Source organism: Nyctereutes procyonoides, unplaced genomic scaffold (genome assembly GCF_905146905.1).
Source record: "Nyctereutes procyonoides isolate TBG_1078 unplaced genomic scaffold, NYPRO_anot_genome, whole genome shotgun sequence".
NCBI classification, from domain to species: domain Eukaryota; kingdom Metazoa; phylum Chordata; class Mammalia; order Carnivora; family Canidae; genus Nyctereutes; species Nyctereutes procyonoides.
The window spans coordinates 19,852,146-19,879,166 of NW_026575146.1; the positions used below are offsets into that span (position 1 = coordinate 19,852,146).

Genomic DNA, 27,021 nt, shown 5'->3' on the forward strand with positions numbered 1-27,021 from the left:
TCAATTTTATTTTATTCTATTTTAAATAGGCTCCATACCCACTGTGGGCTTGAACTCATGACCCTGAGATCAAGAGTTGCATGCTCTACCGACTGAGTCAGCCAGGCGCCCCCAAGGACTCGAAACTCATTTGATATTTAAGCATGATATAATCTCAACTGGATCAGACAAAGCGGGAAGATAATATAAAATTTCAGCACTGGCTTTATAGGTTAGTAGGTTGAAATGAAAACAGCATTTGCTTTCTCTACACAATTTAATTTCATTAGTAAATATGTATTTCCAAATTTGGTTGCATTAGAACATCTACCAAAATTACAATGTGAAGACTCTAACTGCATAGTTTTATTTCCTAAGAAAGTAAGGAAAGAATAAATATGTTTTAAATGACATTAAATTATAAAAGGTGACACACTTCAACTTTTCATCTAACACGGCTGGGTTGACAGACCTCACAGTCCGACCATATATCCAATTGCCTCATTTAGTTAACAACCGGCTTGACCAGCATGTAGTTACAATCAGTTTGACCAGCATGTAGTAAAAGAACAAATAAGAAATACACTAACCATATGAGTATATAAAGTGAGAGTCAACTTCTCAATTAAGTACACACTCTGAGGATAGTGTGACCAATTTTAAGTAGAGTCCACTGTGCTATGACGGCCAACGGGAAATAACAGCCTGGCCTCTTTGTGTCCAGAAACTGAGTCTACTTATGTGCTATTACTAAGACATAAGAGTGTAATCACAGTGTGATTACAATAATGTTGAAATTAAGTGTAATTCTTGGAAGTCTATAAATTTTCCAGAAATATTTTTAGAGTTAACAAATAATATCCCATAGTTAACAAATAATATCCCATAATACCACAGACATGTAAGTACTGTCTAAGTAACAATTTCTAACTAAGTTACTATCTCAAAAAGCATGAAAGCACAGTAAGAATAAAAGGTGAATATGTGATCATTCTTATGTTACAACAATCCAGAGGAGAGCAGAATTGCAGCAAATTGCCTGACTATTGCAATTTTAATTATATCTTCTGACTGCAATTACCCTATAGTCATACTGCTTTCCTAGTCTAACCCTGATATTCAAAAGTATAATATAAAACTCCCAAATAGATTCATATTAATAATTGCTTGATTTTTAGTTACATTATTCCCCAAAACCTACACACATCAAAAAGAAGCTCTTTCTATCCTATTTTTATTGACCTAGATCAAAGAACATTCTCCTACCATCATACATAAAACAGTGTTTCTGATGACAATGTAAAATCACTTAGCAGGCTAACACCACTTCATATTTTAAGAATGCAAGGACAAATTATAAGCAACTTTTGTCTCCAAAGTAATTTTTCATCTTTCAAGAATGAGGTTAATATGAGAGCTTCTGGGGCTTTGAAATAGGTCATATGCTTGCTTCTTTTCTATCATTTACCAAAATAAAATCATTAAGGAAAAACTCTAAAAATCGAAAAAAAATTTAACCGTAAGTATCATATTCACTTTGAATTACATACAGAATTATTCCCTTTGCCATGTTCAACAGCAACAAGGCCATAATACAATAAAATTAGAGCTACCCTTAGTCAGCATACCATCGGTACAAACGACTCACTTTCTGTGTTAAGCAATATATAAATTACTCTAAAGTCTCCAGTTTCCAATTAATATAAAAAGACCCTACAGTTTTAACATAATGATCTAACAGCCTTCTATCTCTATTTTACCATTAGTCAAGATTAACCTCATTATAGACATTAGAGTACTTCTGAATTACACATTCACTCATTCAATCTTTTATTCGTCAAATTAGTATCTAATATACATCCATTCTATCAAACATTGCATAACATATTAGAAGCTTGGTCAATGCAGGGAGAGCTCTGCTATCAAATGAGTCCTCCTTCTAATTTGGAAACTAGTAAAGAATATCTCTCTCTATGAAATTTAAGCTAAGTAGGATAAGTATGAAATAGATGACATTCTTCACATATTTAAACTCATCTTATGATAAGTCTTAAATGGACTCAGAACACTCACAGATCCCTATTAAAGAGATGAGTTTCAAATCTCATCAAGGAGATAAAAACATTAGTCAACACATAAAAACACTCCAGTAAAAGCAATAATGACCCAGTATTTCCCATGAAATCTCTCATTCTAAGGAATTATTTATTTTTTTAGCATTAAAATTACAATTCCCCCAAACTGGAAATAATTAAATGTGCTTTAGCAGATGAATGAATAAGCAAACTGTGGTACTTCTACACAATATAACATTATCAGCAATAACAAGCACCAAACAAGTGATCTGTGCAACGAGGTGGAAAAGTCTCAAGGCAGTATGCTGAGTGGCAGAAAACACTGTGTGCCTCCATTAAAATGACATTTTAAAAAAGATGCAACTACAGAGATGGTGAATAGAGCAGTTGTTGCCAGGGGTTGCCTCCACAGAGGGTATGATTAGGAGGGGATAACACAAGGAAGTTTTTCATGGTGATGGGATGCTTCTGCATCCTGAGTATGGCAGTGGTTACATGAATCTACACATTTTACAATTCATGGAACTATACATCAGAAAAGTAAAAAGTTAATTTTTCTAAAAAATGCAGGGATATATACAGGTATCATCTCGTGAATAATTAGTGTGTATTGGGTGCTGTTCTCTATATTAGCTCTGGGAAGTAAGTTTTACCTCATTTAGTTTTTTTTTTTTTTAATTTCTGTTTACTAAGATATAATTGGCATACATTATATTAACTTCAGATGTACAATATAATGGTTCAATATTTGTATATATTGCATAATGATCACCATTAACAAGTCCAGTTAATATCTGTCACCATACATAGTTAAAATGTCTTTAATCTCATTTCAGAGATGATGAAACAGACTTGGTAAAGCTTAAGTATAGAAATTAACTGAGGTCAGCCACCTAAATATTAAGTGATAGACCCCAACCGAAACTCAGAGTTGTCTGATTCCAAAGCCTGTATGAAACATGTTTGCTGAATGCTTTGATGTTGCTGGCAATCACTGTCTTCTAAAAATAATAGCTTTACAGCTTTACTCACATCCACAAGTTATGAAAGGAGAGCAAATTAATGAGTAAATACAGGACACAAATTAAGAGCGGCCCAGTCAAATGAAGAAAAATCTTTCCCTATTGGAATAAAATTAAAAATTAGAGACAGTATTTAGTAAATCTCTGCCATTTATCATGAAGCTCTAAGTTCACTCGGTTATGTGGAAATTTACAGGATATAACATTTTCACATTGGTATCAGTGTCATTTAAGAACTAGAATAGGAAGCAAGAATTTCTTCATTCGACAGATGAAACTGGATCCTCGGCTTCAGTGAAAGCATTCAACATGTAATAATGAAAGCCAGAACATAAGACACAGTACTGACTACTCATAAGGAAAAATAAATCGATTCATGAGCTCTAAATTTTGGATAAATGAGTTCTCTAGTACTGGTTATGGCATCTGTTGGAAATTATTACTACCCACAGCTCTGCCTGGGAAGTACTTGTAACTATCGAAGTGAGTAAAATGTTTATTCACACTAATTAAAATGATAAAGAAAATTTTTTTTCTGAAATAAAGTAATATTTTAAGGTGTACTTACTATGTTTCAAGCTCTAGTAAAACTCAAGAGGATATCAAGAAAACTATTTTAAATTAGTAAAATAAAATTCAGACATCATTAAAACAAGATGTAAAATAAATTCAAGCAATTTGAAACTGGAAAGGAGCTATGGAAATTCTAACACTAAAGACATCATTCTCTTTACACAAACAAATGTGAGAACCTCTCCTTCATGAAGGCTAATACCTGAGACACCTCAGGGGAGTTGAGACCTCAGGGCGGAGGGACAGGGCCCAGCCTCGTCCAGCCTTGACCCATCTGGTGTCACCAGCCTCTGCTTCCTGCTGCTCAACTCAACTGCTGTCTACCTGCTTCACAGAAATCATGTTTGGTTTCATGTTAAAGGTATTCCTGGATGTGAGAAGAGTTGAATGGAAAACAGGGAAAGAAGAACTCTGCCCTCAGCTTTCATATAACCTGTGAAACTGACGGATTTCTAAGAACTCCTGAGGTGCTTATGTTGCAGCTATCACTGTTGTTAAAAATATTACTTTCCTTAACATTGGGGGTAGAAAAATTCTGTGACACGGCTTTTTCCCTTTTTTCCTTTTAATACTCTTACCACTGGCTGACTGGGTTAGGGAAAAAGTATCTAAGTACCATCTTACGGAAACCTTTTTCAAAATGGTTTTTCATTTATTTCTTTGATTTGGGGCTCTGTAGTATTTCATGGTCCTGGAAAAGTCTGTAAGCCTATTTCACAAAGCCAAAAAAGCTGACAGGATCTCAGTGGTCCTCCCCTATCTCTGCTTCACCCAAGTCTTGTAATTAAACCACGTGAGCACTGTGCTGCTTTTGCAGTTCTATAAATCCGTTCAAAACGAAAACCTGAGCTTCTCCTGAGCCCAAATCAGTGCCGAATGAAAACTTCTGTCAAGTTCTTTCTGAAGAGGAAACTACCTCCTTCTGCAAATATAACTTTTTTTATCTCTCATAGGAGGTGAACAAACTCAGGTCGAAGCACATTCTATCAAAAAATCTCAATAGACTGTTAATGCAATCTGACTTTTTTTTTTATAATTTCCAAGGTGTAAGTCACATGATCAATATGCCTCCTTTACTTTTCAAAGACCCCCAATTCAGTCATCTAGAATCACAGTATTGTCGACATCAGAGAACGCTTCTTCGGATTGGCGCCGGCAAGTGAGATTAGCAGCAGCAGGTGACTCAACCCACTACTTCATACGCCGCCCTGGAACCAAGAGCACCTAGCAAAGTGTTAGAGCTCAGGGACTGAGAACCCCTATTCTCTGGGCTCAGCCTCAGTCCCAGGCTCACAGCGGAAGACACGTGTATGGTCCTTCATCTAGGTTAGCAGTCGGTCACTGGATTCATTTATTCAGTAGACCTTCACTGAGTGGGCTAGGGATTAGCCCTGCACCCAGGACCCAGCTGATCACAGTCAACTGGACAAGAGGCTCAGCAGAGTCATCATCAGGAGGAGAGCCCCAGAGGAAAACTAGTGCACTTCAAAACCTCTCAGGCTCTACGACACAGCACTGCGTTTGTGTGGTTGTTTATAAAATTTGCAAAAGTCAGGCATTTTCACCACAGTTGGTAAACACTACTGTCTTTTTAACCTGACCTCTCTGTCACATCCGGGGCATGTTGAGAGGCAGCGGACAGGTGTAGCATTTTCAGGATCCAGTTAAAGGGAAATTGACTTGGGGGCATATTTAATTTGGATTTAGTGGGATATACTTAGGAGCTTCCTGGTCACTTCCATGATGGTTCAAATATTATCCTTCCAGGAATACCCCTAACATGTGGTGTGCCACCTAACTAGCATAGGGATGCTAGATACCAATGACAAACTGGTTAACATGTGTTGTCAATCTAAAAAAAAAAGTCCAAACAAAAACAAGAAAAGCTCTAAAATATTATAGTTTACATGTGAAAAAAAGTTTGAGGCAGATTTTCCCAAATTTGACAACAATTCTAAAAATACTGACATGGCATTATCAATAATGAGTCATAAAGCTAAAAGAAAATTTTCTAAATTAACAAAAAAATTTTAATTTCTATCATGCTCTCAGAAGACTGAATTATATTTCTGTCTTCTCTATGTAAGATGAATTTATGAAACCATCATAGAGAGATCCAAGAGTGTGTAGCAAAAAAAAGTACTATAGGGATGTTTGAGGGAATAAATATATAGCATTATATCAATTTTCTGGATTTGTGATGTTTGTGAATTTTCTGAATTCTTAATTGATGATATTCCTTCCTTTGGTCTAAAGAAATATTCACTTTCATGCCAAATTTTAAAAGGTCCCTCTCTCCAGCCTCACAAAACACAGGTCTACTCCCTATGTATGGTCTCACAGAAGATATAAAAGCAAGCCAGAGATGCTGTGGGCAGCAGATGGGCACATCTAAGTCAATCTGGGAATATCTTCTGAAGACTCCCAGGAAGACATGATACTTTTTTTTTAAAGATTTTATTTATTCATGAGAGACAGAGAAAGAGAGAGAGAGAGAGAGAGAGAGAGAGAGAGAGAGAGCAGAGACACAGGCAGAGGAAGAAGCAGGCTCCCTGCAAGGAGCCCGACGTGGGTCTCCATCCCAGATCCTGAGATTGCGCCCTGAGCCGAAGGCAGATGCTCAATCACTGAGCCACCCAGGCATCTCAAGATATGATACTTGAATTAATTTTTTAATTTAAAATTTTTAAAAATTGCATAAAATATACATAACATAAAATTACCATTTTATCCACTTTTAAGTGGATATTTAATATTTCACATTATTGTGCAATCTCCAAGGCTTTTTTTTTTATATTGCAAACCTGCAAGTCTGTACCCATTAAACACTAACTCCTATCACTACCCCACCCACCCAGCCCCTGGCACTGGCCGTTTTACTTGTTTCTTAAAAATCTGACTACTTGGGCAGCCCCGGTGGCTCAGTGATTTAGCACTGCCTTCAGTCCAGGGCTTGATCCTGGAGACCCGGCATTGAGTCCCATGTCAGGCTCACTGCATGGAGCCTGCTTCTCCCTCTGCCTCTCTCTCTCTCTCTCTCTCTCTGTGTCTCTCATGAATAAACAACAAACAAACAACAACAAATAAATAAATAAATCTTAAAAAACAATCTGACTACTCTAGACACCTCATATAAGGGGAAAAATACATTATCTGTCCTTTTGTAACTGGTTTATTTCATGTAGCATAATTTCCTCGAGGTTCATCCATGTTGTAGCATGTGTCAGAATTTTCTTCCTCTTTAAGGCTGAATAATATTACACTGTATACCACATCTGGCACACATTCATTCATCAGTGGACACTTGGGTCACTTACACCATTTGGCCATTGCAAATAATGTGACTATGCACACAGATGCATAAATACCTCTTCTAGTCCCTGCATTCAATTCTTTTGGGTATATACCCAAGATGTGAACTGCTGAATCATATGGTAATATTATTTTTAATTTCCTGAGAAACCACCACACTGTTTTCATAGCAACTGCTCCATTTTGCATTCCTACCAGCAGTGCATAAGGGTTCCAATTGCTCTACAGCCTTGCCAACACTTGTTACTTTCTGAGTTTTGCTCATTTTTTGTGGCCATCCTAATAGGTGTGAGGTGGTTTCTCACTGTGGTTTTGATTTGCATTTCCCTAATGATTAGTGATGTTGAACGTCTTTTCATGTACTAACCTGGCAATCTGTATAACTTCCTTGAAGAAACATCTATTCAAGTCCTTTGTTCGTTTTAAAATCTGGGTGTTTTGTTGTTAAGTAATATGATTTTTTAGATATTATTACCAGATGCAAGCTTTAGATACTTTCTTTTTTCATGGGTTGCCTTTTCACTCTGTTGACTGTCTCCTGAGATGCATAAATTGAATTTTCAGGACAAGTAGGGATCATCAAAACAAAAGAGGGGGGAGAAGAGAATCAATATTAGTTGTGCTAGTATGGGAGCATAAAACAAAATCCTGTGTTGGTATTCTGTGTAGATTAGGTAAAGGGTATGTGTGGAGAAAAATAAATGTAGATGGAAAGGATACTCATGAAAAGGTTAGCTTCTATATTGGACTGTGAACTTTAGCCCAAAGTTCTGCACCAATGCAGGATTTCAGTCATGGGATTAATATGGGAAAACAGTAAGGACAAATGCAGGTTTTTACATTTGCAAGCACCCACTGTGACATCAATACAGAGAATAGATTTTAGAAGGGTTTTTTGTTTGTTTGTTTGTTTCTTGCAAAGACCCCATTTACATCTTAGCTGGGTCTGCTCCTTAAACTGGGTGGATTGGTTATCCCTCCCCATCACTGCTCCTCTGCTAAAGCTCCCTGCCACAACCAGACCACATCTACCATTTCACTTATTTGCTCTGTTAATTATTTTTGGAAAAAAAAAACATCTGATAAAAGTATTGCAACAAAGATATTAAAATCCAGAAACAATCTAACATGTAAAACCACTAAGATGTATCAGCAGTTTGAAAAGTGACTGACTGGTGAAGAAAATGTCTTAAATCAATGGGAAGCTCTTTTCCTGCAGACAGTTTAAAACAAAAATACTTTTAAACATATACAAAGTCTTCATTTTATTGCAAAATGAAAAAAAAACTTTTAATATGATTATAGAAATACTTCATAAGAAAATTGGCTCTGTTTTGCAAGCATCAAAATACTAATATCTTGGCTTATTTGCAAAATTACCTGATGAAGGTATCTCTTTACATTTTTGTCTTGAAACGAGATCATGAAACAAGTGGCAGACTTGGTTGTCTTACCAATAAACCATTTTTCTTCCTCACCAAAAGGTGTCACAAGTTAGTAAAATGTTTTCTTCTGGTAGCCCTGTGCTCTGGGAGGGAGTCACTTTCCCACCCTGGTCAACGGAATTTTAATTGTTAAGCCAATCATGGTAATTCTGTTTTTCTGGTGACAGACAGACAGATGGTGAAAATTAGGCAGGTGGAGTACATAAGGATGCTTGTCCTCCCACTTTCCATATCTGCTACTGTCTGCCTGCGATGGGATGTCAGGAGCCTTGTGAGTAAATACGTTGTATGACAACATACACAGCCAGTTCTTCACCCAGTCAAAGCAGCTATTTGCTTGATTCTAAAAGCTCCGTAAAGTCATCCCATACAACCAAATTAAGAGTGTGAGCGCCATTCGTGTAATGTTTAACCTACACATTTCAAATAAAGTCTCTGGGAGGCACTAAGGGAAAGACTTTTCCTTCCTACGTTCGAGCTAATATTAGGCCAGACGAGGCAAAAAAGGAGTAAAACTGTCACCATCTCCCATTTCCCCCACAGATGACCTAACTAATCAAAGATGACATCATTCCTTCCTACTGAACACAGATATATAACCTCAGAGTTCTTAGGAATCTCTCTCCCCTATCCACTGCCAATCCCTTACTACACCTATTTGCTATCCTGCACCTTGGTAACAGTTGCCAGATACCAAGAGTGGAGACTCAGGATTACAGGACTGTCTCATGGGGATGACCTCTTGAGGGTATCATCTGCATGGCAAATGTCTCCACATCCTTGCATAAGGCCCCTGAGTGTGACTCTGGTAATAGGGAATACACCAGACCTTTCAGAGGGAACGTCTAGAGCACATAGGTACAGGGCTGCTCTCATGACTGTGAAGTCAAGCTCCCATTCTGCCACATGTTGACCTAAGAAAGGGAAAACCGCATCATGGTTAAGAGTACAGCCTCTAGGATCAAATCACTGTGTTCATATCCCAGCTCTGACACCTACCAGCCCCATTTCAGTTTCCTCATCTATAAAATGGAGATGATAATCATATCTTTCTCTTAACACTGTTACAAGGACTACCTGAAGTAATATAAGCACTTAGAATAGTAGTTTGCAAATACATATGGATTTGCTATATTTTGAAGATTTAAACTTTTACACAAATTAATAACTCTTTACTGAGATCTGTTGGGTTTTCTTAAAACTGTTTAAGCTAAAAGAGTTTTTTTTTTTTTTAATCACAGGCATATCTCCTCTACCTCCTCTTTCTTATTAAATTCTTGTTTTTTTTTTTTCCAAATGGCAAAAAAATAACTTTTTAAAACTTCTTTTTATAAAAAGTATGGGGAGTTCCTGCAATCTTATAGGTTTTGCTACATTCACTCAATATCCTTTCTATAAATGTTTACTAGTTGGGAATTAATTTCATTTCATAATGCTTCAATTTTATTAATGATCTACAGTTTTACTGAAGCTCTGCATGGCCTTATAAAAATTAAGTGTATCCCTTCATTCAATAAATATTTAGAGCAAGAATCCTACAGAACAGAATACTGTTCTAGGTAATGGATTTGCAATTCTTAAAGCAAAAATATTTAAATATATGCTGCATGTTACATTTAAAAATTTGTATGGGGAAAATAGAAGTATTTTTAATGTGAAAAAATATTTAAAAATATTTTGCATCAAACTTACTTCTAACTTCCTCTTTAAATCATCACACACAAAAAAGAGCTAAATTTATATACCTTAGAAATCCCTAGTAATTTAATATATTCTAAGTATCTTACACGTTAGAATTTCATATAGTTGATGAATAAAATTCTAATTCTCTACAAATTAATTTTCTTAGCCTCATTGTAAAATGATGCACAAGCTGAGGCAGTACAGTATGAGGATAACCATGGGCCAAACTGAAATCTGAGTGCTTCTACTGACATTTAAAGAAATATTTGGGGGCGCCTGGGTGGCTCAATGGTTGAGTATCTGCCTTTGGCTCAGGTTGTGATACTGGGGTCCTAGGATGGAGTCCCACATCAGGCTCCCCATGTGGAGCCTGCTTCTCCCTCTGCTGATGTCTCTGCCTCTCTCTATATATATATCTCATGAATGAATAAATAAATAAAATCTTAAAATATATTGGGATGCCTGAGTGGCTCAGCGGTTGAGCATCTGCCTTTGGCTCAGGGCGTGATCCCGGGGTCCTGGGATCGAGTCCTACATCGGGCTGCCTGCATGGAGCCTGCTTCTCCCTCTGCCTATGTCTCTGCCTCTCTCTCCATGTCTCTCATAAATAAATAAATAAAACCTTTAAAAATATATATATATATATTTTTTAAGGCTTTGAGAAATATTAAGGCTATCTCTAATAATTCTCATACATATATAACTTTGACTTAGATCAATCAGTTTGACTTTGACTTTTAAAACCCTTAGCCTGAGAACAATTTCTCAAACATCCCTAGAATTAATGGTTCCTTATTGATTGTAAGCTTTTGGTGTTTATAATTAGTCAAAGATAAAGCATTCCTTTCATCACCTTTATCATTTCCTCTTCAATTGTTTTGGAAGTGTGGAACCATCCTGATTTTGCTGGGTCTCTGCTCAAAGTTCTGTGCTTTACGAGTCATTCTTGATAATGGTTCATGATTTACACAGATTAGGGAGATAAGGGCTTTCCCTTCTCCTTAATCTGGGCAGGGAGCCTACTTAAAAAAACAAACAAAAAAGACAACAAATGAACAAAAACAGTAGAATATGTAAAAGTTGTAAGGGTTCTCTAAAGTTTCCAGCAAAACTTTATTCGTTTATGTTTCACATAGTGACACACACTTTTTGCTTCAATTTCAAAAGGTTGAGCAAATGCATTAAGATATCTGTAAGTAAGTGACTGATACTAATAATGACAAGCCATAAACAAGTGCATGGATGAGTTCTGGGCCAGAGATTGAAATTTTACTGCATTGATGTTTTTCATACTCAACAAGACACTATAGACTGTGAAAATCCATTGAAAACATCTCTTACCAAATCTCCTTCAAAAGTTTACCTAAATTCACACTGCTCCTAAGATAAACTCCAAAGCCCTTACATACAATCCCAAAGGTCCTGCACAACTGGTCTCTGCTCTCCCCTGCATCCACTTCCTCTGTGATGCTACACAGGGCTCCCCTCCCACTGTGCAATGCTCGCACTCTACTCTACTCATATACTACTGTCCCACAGAACCCTTTCCTGACTCCAACAATGCAAGGTCTTCTTGCTACATTAACCCATTAAAAAACAACCTTCCTAAATGCACCTTTTTCCTATTTTTTTTTCAATTTTATTAAAATAGAATTGAAATACCACGCTGTGTAAGTTTAGGGTGTCCGGCAGAATTTGACAATGTCTGGAAAGGATTACTACAGTAAGTTGACATCCATCATCCATGGAGACACAAACATTGTATATATTTTCTTGTGATGAGAACTTCTAGGATCTACTGTCTTAACAACTTTCCTCTGTATCCTCCTTTAATGTTAGCTACATTCATGATGTGGGACATTATGTCCCTAGTATATATTTATATTACAACTGGAAGTTTGTGCCTTCTGACCACCTTCCTCCAATTCCTTCTCGCATCAACCTCACCTCTCCGGTAACCACAAATTTGATCTCTTAGTTGTGAGGTTTGGGGTTTTTGGGGTTGTTGTTATTGTTGTTTTCATGTTCCACATAAAATGGAGATCATACAGTATCTGCCTTGTTCTGCCTGACTTATTGCATTTAGCATAACATTCTCAGAGGCCATCCATGTTGCCACAAGTGGCAAGATTTCTTCCCTTTTTGTGGCTCAATATTCTACTGTACACACACACCTACCACATCTTCCTTATCTGGTCATGCGTTAGCAGACACTTAGGTTGTAGGCAGGTCGTGGCTGTTGTGAATAATGCTGCAGTGAAGGTAAAAGTGCAGATATTTCTTTAACATAACATTGTCCTCTCCCTCAGATATATTCTCAGCAATGTGATGGCTGGATCACAGTGTAGCTCTATTTTTAATTTCCTGAGGACCCTCCACACTATTTTCCACAGTGGCTGCACCAGTTTGCATTCCCACCAGCAGCATGCACAGGTTCCCCTTTCTCCACAACTTTGCCAACACTTGTTTCTTGTTTTTGATTTTAGCCATTCTGATAGGTGTGAGGGGATACCTCGTTGTAGTTTTGATTTTCACTTCCCTGATGATCAGTGATGTTGAGCATCTTTTTAAGTGTCTGTCAGCCATCTGTATGTCTTCTTTGGAAAAAAATGCTCATGTCAACTGCCCATTTTTAAATTGGATTTGTTTTGGAAATGTTCAGTTCCATATTGTTTATATATTTTAATGCTAACCTTTTATTGGATATGCCATTTGCAAATATCTTCTCCCACTGAAGTTGGTTGCCTCTCAGTTTTGTTGGTTATTTCCTTTACTATGCAGAGGCATTTTATTTTGATGTAGTGTCAATGGTTTATTTTTCCTTCATTTCCCTTGCCACAGGAGACATATCTAGAAAAATGTTGCTATAGCCAATGTCAGAGCTTATTGCCTACGTTCTCTTCTAGGATTTTTATGGTTTCAGGTCTCACATTTAGGTCTTTAATCTTTTTTGAGTTTATTCTTTGTGCATGGTGTAAAAAAAGTGATCCAGTTTTCCCAACACTGTTTCCTGAAGAGACTGTCACATTGGATACTGTTTCCTGCTTGTCAAAGATTAATTGACCATATAGTTGTGGGTTCATTTCTGGGCTCTATTCTGTTCTATTGATTTATGTGTCTATTTTTATGACACTACCATATTGTTTAGATTACTACAGCTTTGTAACATAACTTGAAGTCTGGAATTGTGATACATCTGATTTTTTTTTCTTTTCAAGATTATTTTGTCAATTTGGGGGTTTCTGTGGTTCCATATAATGTTTTTTTAAGATTTTATTTATTTATTCATGAGAGACACACACAGAGAGAGGCAGAGACACAGGCAGAGGGAGAAGCAGGCTCCTAGGGAGAGCCTGATGTGGGACTTGATCCTAGGACCCTGGGATCACAACCTGAGCCAAAGGCAGATACTCAACTGCTGAGCCACCCAGGTGCCTCGGTTCCATATAAATTTTAAGATATTTTTGTTCTAGTTCTGTGGAAAATGCTATTAGTATTCTGGTAGGGATTGCATTAAATCTGCAGTTTACTTTTAACATTATCTGTTAAAATGTCTCTCCATTTTTTGTGTGTGTCATCTTCAATTTCTTTCATCAATGTTTCATAGTTTTCAGAGTACACGTCTTTCATCTCTTTAGTTAGGTTTATTCCTAGCTGTCCTATTATTTTTGATGCAACTGTAAATAGGATTGTTTTCTTAATCTCTTTTTCTGTTGCTTCATTATTAGTAGTATACAGAAATGCATCAGATTTCTGCACATTGATTTTGTATTCTGTGACTTTACTGAATTCCTTTATCAGTAGTTTTTTGGTGGTGTCTTTCATGTCATTGGCAAATAGTAAAAGTTTTACTTTTTCCTTACCAATTTGGATGCCTTTTATTTCTTTTTGTTGTCTCATTGCTATGGCTAGGACTTCCACTACTACACTGAATAAAAGTGATGAGAGTCAACATCTTTGTCTTGTTCCTGATTACAGGGAAAGCTCTCAGCTTCTCTCCACTGACTATGAAGTCAAGCTGTGGGTTTTTTTATATGTGGCCTTGCTTATGTTGAGGCATGTTCCCTCTAAACCTACTTTGTTGGGGGTTTTTATCCTGAATGGATAATGTGCTTTGTCAAATGCTTTTTCTGCATCTATTGAAATGTTCTTATGGGTTTTGTCCTTTTACTTATTGATGTGATTTATAATATTGATTGATTTGCAAATACTGAACCACCCATACATCTGGGAATAAATCTCAACTGATTGTGGTGAATGGCATTTTTAATGTATTGTTGGATTCAGTTTGCTAGTATTTTGCTGAGGTTTTTGGCATCTGTGTTCATCAGAAATACTGGCCTTTAATTCTTTTTTTGTGGCAGTCTTTTTCTAGTTTTGATATCGAGATAATGCAGTCCTCCTAGGATGATTTTGGGAGATTTTGCTCCTCTTCCATTTTTTGGAATAGTTTGAGAAGAATAGGTATTACTTTTTTTTACATGTTTGATAGAATTTACTATTTGGTCCTGAACTTTTGTTCATTGGGAGTTTTTTGACTACTGATTCAATTTCATTGCTGGTAATTGGTCTATTCAAATTTTCTGTTTCTTCCTGATTCAATTTCGGAAGATTATAGGTTTCTAGGAATTTAACCATTTCTTCTAGGTTGTCCAATCTGTTGGCATAGAATTTTTCATAATATCCTCCTATAATCCTTTGTATTTCTGTGGTGTCAGTTACCTTTCTTGCATTTCTGATTTTATTTGTATTTGAGCCCTCTTTTTTCTTTGAGGAGTGGATAAAGGTTTATCAATATTATTGATCTTTTCAAAGAACCAGCTCCTGGTTTCATTGATCTGCTCTATTTTTTTGTTTTGTTTTGCTTTTATTTTGTCTATTTCTTCTCTAATCTTTATTATTTCCTTCCTTCTACCAGGTTTGGGGGTGTTTGTTCTTTTTCTAGCTCCTTTAGGCATGAGGTTAGGAGTTTGAGATTTTTCTTGCTTCTTAAAGTAGGCCTGTATTGCTATAAACTTCCCTTAGATTTCTTTTGTTGCATCCCAAAGATTTTGTTGAATCTTTATCACTTGATCTTTTTGATGCTAGCCATTCTAATAAGCAAGAGCTGATACCTTTACGTCTTTTGACTTTCATTTCCCTAACTGGTGATGTTGAGTACCTTTTCATGTACCTGTTTGCCATTCCTATATATTCTTTGGAAAAATGTCTGCTTAGGACCTTTGTGCATTTTTAATTGGATTATTCTTTAATGTTCTTGTGTTGATTTTTTTTTTGTTTTGTTTTGTTTTGCTATTGGGTTACATGAATTTTGGATATTAACCCCTCATCAGATAGATGGTTTTCCCATTCCATAGGTTGTCTTTTCACTGTAGAATTTTTTTCTTTTGATGTGCAAGAGCTTTTTTAGCTTAATGTAATCCCACTTATTTATGTTTGCTTTCATTGCTGTGCTTTAGGTATCCCATGCAATAAACTGTTGCCAAAGCTATGTCAAGGAGCTTTTTTTTCTATGTTTTCTTCTAGAAGTTTTATGGCTTCAGGTCTTACATTTAAATCTTTGACCCATTTTTTTTCTTTGACCCATTTTAAGTTAATTTTTGTGAATCATGTTAAAAGATAGAGGTCGAATTTCATTGTTTTACATGTGAATGTCCAATTTTCTCAGCATCACCTAATGAAGAGTCTAACTGACTCCCCTGTCAACTATCAGTTGACCTTGTATGCTTATTTATTTCTAGGCTCTTGATTCTGTTCCTTTGGCCTATTTATTCTTATGGCAATATCATACTGCTTTATTATTACATACTGATATCAGAAAGTATGGATTCTTCCTGCTTTGTTCTTGTTTCTCAGGATCGCTTTCGCTACTCGGTCTTTCGTGGTTCCATGTAAATTTTAAGACATTTTTTCTACTTTTGTGAAAACATCCCATTGGAATCTTTATAGGAATTGCACTGAATCTCTACATGGCATTTGGTAGTATTTACACTTTAACAATATTAATTCTTCCAACCTGTGAATATGGGCTACTTCTCCATTTACTAGTGCTTTCTTTAATTTCTTTCATCAATGCCCTGTAGTTTTCAGACTAGAGACAAGTTACCTCCTTGAGTTAATGTATTCCTAAGTATTATTTTCGTAATGTATACCTAATTGTATTATTTTTGATACTACTGTAAATGGAACTGCTTTGTTTCTTTTTCAGATAATTTGTGTATAGAAACAGTACTGATTTTTGTTTGTTAATTTTGTATCCTGCAGCTATACTGAACTCATTGATAAGACCTAACAAGTTTTTGGTGTAGGTTTTTAGATTCTGTATATAAAATCATTTCATCTGCAAACAGAGACATTTTACTTCTTTGTTTCCCATTCCAATGCCTTTTATTTCTTTCTCTTGCCTGACTGCACAGGCTAGGACTTCCAGTAACATGTCAAATAGGAGTGGCAAGAGTGGACATCCTTGTCTTGTCCCTGATCTTAGAGGAAAATTTTTCAACCTTAGCATGGGTTGGGGGACTGGGTGAAGCTAGTCAAAAGTTAAAAACTTCAAGCTATAAGACAAATAAGTACTGAGGATATAATGTACAACATGATGACTATAGTTGACATTGCTGTATAGCATATTTGAAAGTCACTAAGAGAGTTAAGTGCTAAAACTCCTTACTATTTTTTGCCTCCTTTAGAAACAGTAAGTTCTATTACAACTGAATACATGTCCAATATTTAGCAAATGCTAAACACATAGTAGATACCTGGCAAATTTTAGTAAAATGAATTGATTTTAAACCTAAAATGATGATTCTGGGACAGAAATTGAGCTGTGTACTTTTCCGGACCCCATTTCAACCACCAACTTCCTATGTAACAATCTAAATGACCAATGATAACATATTTTGAGGGGAGAAGCAAACTGCAAAAAAAAGCCAGTAAGGGATAGTGAATATATATTATCTCTTGTAATGAAAAGTAGCCAAAAAAGCAGAGGATAATACTTTAAACTAAATTAGAATTATTGAAACCTGGGAAAAGCCCTCCATACAAGAATAATTCCATAAGTTTCTTTTAATGTTTACTCTATTTTTTTTATTTAAAAAGCAACATATATAAAAATATAAACTTACCTATAACTCCCCCTAATCCAAAAACCACAATGATTTATATTTTACTAGCTCTTTGCCTACACAGTACATATGATTATTATCTTGTAAAGGATGGTATGTATCCTGTTCTGCAACTCACCACACTTTAATGAAGCTATCAATCAAAACACCTATTTTGGATGGGATTCCAAAATTTAGTTTTTTTCACCCACTTTTCCTATTACAGTCAATGCAGAACATGAATAACCAGTTAAAATGAGTAGAAAGACAAAATTTTTAACACTACTTTCTCCCATTCTTAAATAAGAAAAATATTTTCAAGATGTGAAATCCATAGTAAAACTATTCTGCAATATATCAAAATTGCCAGTATAATAAAAGCAAACAAAAAATTCTGAAAAGTAGGCGGCCCAGGTGGCTCAGCAGTTTAGTGCCACCTTCAGCCCAGGGCATGATCCTGGAGACCTGGGATCAAGTCCCACGTTGGGCTCCCTGCAGGAGCCTACTTCTCCCTTTACCTGTGTCTATGCCTTTCTCTCTCGGTGTGTCTCTCATGAATAAATAAAATCTTTAAAAAATCTGAAAAGTTAAAAAAAGGTGTGTGTTGGGGGGAGGGGGGTAACTGAAATATTCATCTTAACCAACCACTGTTGTATGGGCCTGTTGCGTTTGCCCCTTGCTTTCAATTACCCAACCTTCTATCAAATTGCCAAACCTTCCCGCTCCAGGCTATCCCAGAAGTAAATCACAACAAGCCCTGCAGCCCTGCTTTTGATTTTATTGCTCCCCCAGCCAACATCAGCACTGCATTTGCTCTTCTACAGGCCCCCACCACCCAGAACAGTGGTTCTCAAACGTGAGTTTGCATAAGAATTACTTGGGAGAGCTTATCAAAACACAAACTGTAGGCCCCACTGCAGGAATTTCTGATTCCAGGGGTCTTAAGTGAGAAAAGCCCCAAGGCATTTCTAACTAGTGCCCAAGTGATGTCCATGTTGGAGTCACAATTTGAGAATCAGTGGCCTAGATGAAGAACCAATTCCTGTAAAAAGCTTTCTCAATATTCATACCTTTTCATGTCCTCAGCTCTCCCAGCATTGTCTTGAAAACCTACACTGCACCACTCTCACAGGTTCTTACCTTCTTTCTACATCAGAAGATTATAAATCCCCCAAGGGCAGTAACCACAAGATGGCTCCTCTGACTAACAAGGAGCCCAGAATACAGCAAGTAGACAGACGCCTGTGCTTCATATAACACTCTATCTAACTGGCTAAAACAACATGAATCTTAAAATCTCAAGCAAAGTTAATTCTATTAAAAATTCCTGTTTGCTGGATGTTATGGTAGATGTTTCCAAATACACCAGCAACAAATCCTGAAATAACCTTATTCTTATTCTTTGATTGTTTATCTGTCTTCTCCTATCAGAAAGTGACCTTCAAGGGAATAAGTTTATACTCCTTGTTCTCCAATTATCTTCCCATAGTAGGGACTCAAGGAATATTTGTTAATCAGCATACCAAATGACTAGGTAGAGAAATGAGTAGTATCTGGTTATATTTTTAGCTATAAGTTGGCCACACACTAGATGTTTCTAGAAATTATTATTCAATCTTTAATCAAATAATCTGGATCACTGTTAAACCTACACAAACTTTTAAGGAGTAGATAAAAAAAACCAGAAATGGTTATACCATTCATCTCTCATAGGCTCGCATTTCAGTTTTAAAATCTGGGTTAAGTGAAACAAAATTTTAAATGCTAAAAGGAATTCTATTAAAGAGATGCAATAATTTGAATTAAACATCTTTTTCTACTACATGTACAATTAGAAAATACAACTTGTATAAAAAGAAACACTGATGAAAACAAAGCATTTTCCAAAATCCGTTAGCTCATAACATTTTCATTCATTAGAATCACTTATAAAAAAATTTTTACTTAGGAAATGTAGCAATGACGTTAAATGTACGTTAAATAACTACCACTGATAGGAACTTTATAGATACTACAAAAACTGCTTCAGAAAACCAAGCTTGTAACAAAGCTATTGAAATTATTTGAATTAGTTTCACAATCACTAACAATATTTGTGATCATCTGAATTAATCTTTAAAATTATCAAAATCCCAATCAACTTGATTAGATTGCTACAGAGCCCAAACACTCTCAAGGAAGACTATATTAAAGATACATCTTTGTAATAATATGAACAATTAACAGAATTAATGGAATACAGAAAGTAACTCTTTGCAAATAAACTTTATTCCCCTTCTAGTTAAATTATGAACTTATGTTTATTTATAATTTGAATAAGGCCTTCAATACATTTTATTTCTATTCAAAAAAAAAGAGAGAGAGAAAGAGATATGAAATTTCTATGTGAAAATGTAATTTCCATATTTGAGACAAAGAAATTTCAAGGAAAAGAAAGTGCCCAAGATGACGTTCCAAGTAAACCATTTCAATAATGTGGGTTTTTTTCCTTATTCATGACATATACCAATAGTTAACACATAATTTATTAGTGTCCTACTTACTAAAACCTTCTAACACTGCATGGTTTGGCAAAGTAATTCATGTCCCATTATTTAAAATCCCACCACATTATAAATTCAAGCACAGAAACCATCTGTTACATGCTAAGCAGACAAATGCCATTTAATCTGCATTTCAGGTTGCATATAGTAGGTGTGGGGGGCATGATTTAAATCTTACTAATTCTATGAAATATTTAGTAATTTTAATTGAATGAAAATTGTCCCATCTCTATAACCATAGAGACATAAAAAATGCATAATAATAACTACATTATTTGAGTAAAAAAAGAAACCATTCATGTATGTGTTTAAAATATTTAAAGCAGTGACAGCACCAATATTTTCATTACTAATTATTTGGCATTTATAGGTAAACTGATAGTGATATGGTCTGCTATTCAATATTTTACACATATAAACACAATAATAATATAAATCATTAGATACAAAAGATGACATTGCTACTCTTAAATGATTTGGGTTCAATCAATCACCCTCTTGAATAACAAACAGCTTCCCTTTAGAATAAATATCACAGTTACATTTTGGGGATTTTAAACAAAATCCATGTATTTTAAATATTGTTCTAATACCAGAAGATACCAAATATAGTCTTACTGACTTCCAATGTTCTCACTTCTTCATGCACCCTTCTTCTCATATCACCAACATGGTCAACTAAGTTTGTTACATTAGAAGCCAAAGGGGTCATTGCTGATAGTCAAAGTGATTCGTGATTCTTTCTGAACATAACTGAAATACTGAAATGGCATTATGGATATCAAACTGTATTCCATCTTAGAATGTTATCACAAGATTCATCATCTCCTAATGTTTATTTATTAATTTTATGTTTATACCTTGATACTTGGCATAGATGTTCAACAGTTTAGTAATCTGAGCTTGATGCGTACCAGCTGGGCCTGTCAAAACTAGCTTACATAAAAATCAACATAACATATAAAACTTACAACTTAGTAAAACAATTCATGACCTAGATAATTTTTTTCTTCCTAAGGTTTTTCCCAAATGGAAGTATGGCTGTCATTGTGTACAGGCCTCAATACTTTCAGGGAATATTTATACATTCTCTAAATGAGAACATTAGGTTATAAGAGAAATAAATGTTATCTCCAACTTCCAAACATCACTTGAAAATCAACTGTTTGGAATTCAAGATCAGAGGTCCACCTTCAAGAGGCAATTTGCCTCACAATCACAGATATAACTTTATGTATTTAAAATGTAAATGGTATAAAAGCAATAAAATGAAACCAAAAACAGTAACAGTAAAGACTTTGGAAATTTAAATGTCTGAAGATAGGTGGCAATTCACCTTTCCCAAACCCCTGCTCTGTCAACACAAACCAGAGCGATCCACTGCGATGGGGGTCCTCCACAGCCCACTCTAGCTCAGAGACTCCAAGCCTGGACCATGCTCAACCTCACCACTGGACTAACGGGAAGGAAGTAAAAACTTACTACTAGCTTTTTCATTTGTTTGAATGTAAGGGCCTAAAAAACGTCACATCTAGTACCTCAGCAGTGCTTCACAGAGTCTGCTGAATAAATGAAGAGATAAGGTACCCTGAAGGATTTTAAAATGTGCATTACATAATCCATTCCCTCAAGAAGCTCTTAAATGAGCAGTGGGGAGATAAGAAGAGCCTCTGGTATCAGTCACACTAGGACAACCAAGTTTAGTAACAAACAGAGGTTCACCTGGAGGTTGACAATCTAAACCTCCTTCATTTATTTATTCATTCAAAAATGTTTACAGAACCATTCCAGCATGCATCAGACATGTTGTTGGTAAGGGATACAAACATAGCTACAACCACCCCCCCCACCTCCTGCTCCATCTATGCCAAGTCGCTCACAGAGTTACTGTCTGGGAACTAATGAGAACTAGGTGCGGGACCGCCGGCAATCCTTTAGCTTCCCTTAGCACAGGTTCAAATCTGCCAAAAGAACACGACTACCTAGTATCTTCACTCATAATAAGATGTAAAGGGTCAAATATATGTGAATTTCCTTGGAAATTACTACTGCTCTGGGGTCACACAATATTGATGCATTGCAAACCTTGCCACAGTTTAACTAAAATATGCCATGCATTCTCGATCTCTTCAGCATTGTGCCTCTAAGCACTAGACAAGTAGGTACTCAATAAAATACTAAGTGAATCAAGAAAAACTAGCTTTTCTAACACCATGAGGTCATCATTAAGAAAACACAGTATGAAAGCTGGCCATTTTAAAAGCAAACATAATTTTCTAATGTAAATAATCATCCCATTATTCATTTGCTTTAAAAAATCTGATTTTCATTTCCTAGGATCTATCCTCAATTTCCTATCTCACAAATATCATTTCTTCTTGCACTACATTATTATCCATCATTACATACCAAGCTTAAATTTGCATCTTTATATGGTGTGCCTTAAGCACAGCTCAGTCATACTTTTGAAAATGTCAGACATCTCAAATTGTTTTCAAATGTTTGAGGTTTATAATAGCTGAGATATGCCATGTCAAATTTTGTTAATATTAAATGTTATGGTTGTTTTGAAAAGAATACATCTCTCTGGCATATTTATTATTTCTCTCTCCCTATCCCTTACCCCTCCCTCTCAATACACACACCACACACACATGCACACACACTCATGCACGTGTACTTTTTATTTTAAGAGGGTACGTGGAGCCCAACACGGGGCTCAAACACATGACCCTGAGATCAAGACTTAAGCTGAGATCAAGAGTCAGATGTTTGACCAACTGAGCCACCCAGGCACCCCTTTATGTACTTTAAAATCTAATCTTTGCTTTGATGCCAAAAGGTTTATCTCTTTAATTTAAAAACTATGTAAGAAAATTATAGAAACTCTGAAAACTGGAGGAAAATCAGCTCTAAACATCATAGTAGTACCACAGTTCTAACAGCATAACATTTTAATAGTGATCATTTTTAAATTAACAGCATTTTTAAACTTCATAGCATTTTATTACACTAAATAAATTCCCAGAAAAATAGGATATTGTTTTTAACATAAAAATTATTCATATAGTTAAAATCACACATAACATAAATTTCTACTATAAAAAGAGTATTCATGGAAATAAGATGCCCTATTTAGCCAAATATAAATTCATTTAAAATTAAAATTATACTTCAATACTCAAATCCAATATATTAATACATAATCAACTTGGGGGGGGATTTATTTCACTTCACATCTCTTTTGAGCCCACATTTCTTTTTTCATAAATATAACAGCATCCTAAGTTCATGAGTGTGAACACGACATCAAATGTAAAGTCAAGAGTTCTTTTCTGTGTATACACAGAAAAATTGTTTAAAGACTTCTTTTTGCAAAATGTAATAGTATACATAAATTTTTGAAATATAAAGAACATTTGTGTAATCATTAATATCAATCATTAAAGTCAAGTCTAATATTGACTTCTGCATTTTTCAATATGGTCATGTCTAAATAAATTTTCAAGAGTTCTTTGTAAGTTTTTTTAAATCAAGGATCTTATTTGTTGCCCCTCATTCCAACTTATTTTATCTTTTTAAACAGAATAAAATGTCTACAGAATTAAAATGCTAATTTTGTCTACTTTATATGTTATTTTCCAGCAATTTTCTTGTCACTGCAAACTAGAAAATAATCTGCACTTAATCTGAATGAGCTCTTACCTTCTGGTTTGTTGTTTTTCCTCTTCAGCCATTTTTCTACTGTCTCTGTACTAACACTTTCAGATACAAACTCGTCTAACACCTGGGGATGAAGAGAAAGATATGCCTTCACTTTTTCATCTGTCAAACCTGTAAAATAATTAAAAAGAATAAAATTAACCTAGTTGACACCTTCATAAGGATCAAAAATACAGAAAAATGACACCTGATGCTAAAATTGATTTAAGACATAAGAAGAATGTACAAATGTGCACACACATGATGGAACAGTATTGGTCCATGAAGAGGACTTAAATTCAGACGTTACAACATAGAGAAACTCTTAAAACAACACCGTAAGGAAACAAAGCCAGAGATGAAGGATGACTGTTATACAATTACACTTATATGAAATATGTAGAATAGGCAACTTCACAGAGATAGAGCCGATCACGGGGGGCAGAATGTGGAATCATTACTTAATAGGGACAGAATTCTGTTTTGGATGAAGGCCAAGTCTGAGAAGTGGACAGAGGTAATAATGGTCACAGTCCATGCTGTGAGGATAATTACTGCCACTGAATTATATACTTGAAATGGTTAAAATGACAAATTTTATATTATATATATTTTACCACTATGAAAAATAGTAAAAACGTCAAAGGTTAAAACTTTAGCAATTTTAAACTATAGATAGTCCATCATATTACACAGCTGTCTTCCAACAGCAAATCCCAGGGTTGTGCTGGAGCCAATGCTGTGCTCCCAAGTGGTACAGGTAAGCCTTACAAAGTACTCAGATCCTCCGTTTGCAGTCACCAGAGCTTTAATTTGCAAAGTCAGAGGGGCAAACAGGAGAATTTTAGGTGCTAAAACGATGTATTTTAGGTGGTAAAACGATGTTTACTGACTAGATTCTTATCTTTCATTGTTTATTGGTGCATTTTAGGTGGTAAAACGATGTTTACTGAATAGATTCTTCTCTTTCATTGTTTACAGCATAAATTCTACTTTCTCCCAGGGGCACTGAATCCAATGATATAACCATTAATCAGCTCAGAGCAATTGACATTTGCTCATTGGTATTCCATGTATGTAGTCAGTTTCACTGAAATAATTTTTCAGTCTAATAACAACTGTTGAATATATATAGGATTTTCAAACATAGTACTTTTACATATTTTCATGTTGAACATACAAAATTATGTTTTGAAATTGGCGCTTCATGTTGGTAGGCCATTCATTAAACAACTCTAAATCACAAACAGACTATCAATAATTATTACTCTGTGATGGTAATTATTTTTACTGTTATAGCCTCTGTGTGAATTACTCAGTAAATTACCATCCTTGGGGATAGTCAGGTAAAAAAAAAAAAAAAAAAAGGAGGTAGAAAATTGTCCTTTCAGAGGCAGAGAGAAGAAAAGGAAGCATATCTTTATGACTCTAGGGAATAGGCCGCATGTCCCCACCACTAAACAAGCCACAGAACTAACACGTGTTAATTAATTCTGCTGGAGACTAAAATCACAACTGTTTCGATTCTTCCAACAGAATGGTACAGTTGAGAAGGCAAATAATTTTTTTCAACGAATTCAGTATTTCCACAATTTAAACTAGTAGATAAATAAAGATGAATATATAATTACATAGTTGTATTAGATAAAAGAAGAATAAGACCCCTGTCTGTGTTCACATGACAAGAGCTCCAGTGATGTAAAATTAAATCTGAGAAATTCTACAAGGTGCTAAAAATAAAAGACTGAATAAAGTAAGAGACAGTTGTCCTGACAGGGTAAATTATCCCTCAGATACAAAAGGCACAGGATGCTGAAGTAAACTAATAGCTGATTTGATCTTCAAAAAGACAAACGAAGCCAATTTCATACTCCCTTCAAGCATGTCCTTCAGTCCTTCATAGTGGGTTCATAATGGACATTTCATTCCTCCTTAAAATTTATCACTTTTGTGACATAACACTGTTCTTATCTTAACTTCCTATCTGCTCCTTACCTCTGCTTTCTCTTCATTAATCTACGATGATAACAAAATCTGAATCAGGAATCGTAATATATTTTTGATCTCCAGTCCTTGGATACTCTTCCATCTTGACTCAAAACTAAATGAGTCATCTCCATCCCACTTCTTCCCAAAGTGATCTCAACTCTCAGCTTTACTCTCTCCTTTTCCCAGAGACCCAGGCCAGAAATACAAAGTCATAATTGAATCATACCCCTTGCCATCTCATTTCATCTTAGTACGTTTATACAAGTCCTATTTGTCATATTATGTATCAGCTTAAAGGACTTGTATCTAAAATATACAAAGAACACTTAAAACTCAACAAGAAGATTACAATCCAATTAAAAAAGAGTCAAAGATCTGAACAGACATTTCATCAAAAAAGATACAAATATGATAAGTATATGAAAAGATGTTCATCTGTCATTTGTGAATTAAAGTTAAAACAAAACTGAAACTCCACTACATACCTACTAGAATGGCTAAAATCTAAGAACTGACATTTACTGCTAATATGAATGCAAAATGGCAGTCTCGTTGGAAGACTGGTAGTTTCTAATAAAGCTAACTATAATCTTACCATATGACCTAACAATCAAACACAAGTTGTGGCATACCCATACAATTAAATATTATTTAGCAATAAAGAGAAATGAGCTAATGAGGGGCACCCAGGTGGCTCAGTTGGTTAAGCATCTCCCTTTGGATCTCTCTCTCTCTCTGATAAATGAATAAAACTCTTTAAAAAAAAAAGAAAGAAATGAGCTAATGAGCCATTAAAAACCATGGATTAGGCTTAAATACATACTGCTAAGTGTAAAAAGCTACTATGAAAAGACTGTATGTTGTGCAATTGTAATTATACAACATTCTGGAAAAGGCAAACTATAGGGATAGAGAGAAAAGATCAGTGGTTGCCAGGTGTTCAAAGGGCAGGGGAGAAAGACAATGCGTGAAGCATAGGTCATACTTTAGGGTTGTGAAACTATCCCATAAAATATTATAATGTTGAGTAAGTGACACCATGTATTTGTAAAACCCATAGATGTAAAATTTTAAGAGATCATTTAGAAAGTTAGGCTATCCTAGAATGGAGGCAGGCTATGGCAGGCTATGGCAGAAGAATCTAAATGTATCACCAACGTATAACACCACCTCACTGAAGGAGGTGGGGGCTAAGGTGCTGACCTAAGCAACTTTAGATATGAATGGAATCTGTAAGAAATTCCACGGAATCATTGTACTCTATTGATAAAGTTATCTCACGGCAGGTAGAGCTTAACAATTCTCAAGCCACTATTCATTTATACTGAAATCAAGCAATTAAATAAGTAGATGGTGGGAATGAGGCTTCTCAATGGCAGAGCATGACGTTATAAATAAGCAAAAGGAGTCTAGAACAATCAATAAGGGTAACGGATTAGAGTTTGATGTCAGTATGAACTCACATTTAACATAACACTGATACAGATGGTTACATATTGAAATACCGGCAGGTACACTATGCATATACTCAGGTCAGTACACACATATATTTCCTTGTTATATTAGCCGAGAGGACCTACGAGCGACAACAT

At 35.5% G+C, this 27,021-nt stretch overlaps 1 protein-coding gene across 1 annotated transcript in view; it reads right to left on the reverse strand.

Moving 5' to 3' along the window:
* PDE10A (phosphodiesterase 10A) overlaps positions 1-27,021 on the reverse strand; it is a 301,470-nt gene that overhangs the window by 157,619 nt on the left and 116,830 nt on the right. The window contains exon 2 of the mRNA XM_055311551.1: positions 23,444-23,572. Coding sequence (XP_055167526.1) covers positions 23,444-23,572 — 129 coding nt within the window. The remainder of the gene's footprint in view (positions 1-23,443; positions 23,573-27,021) is intronic.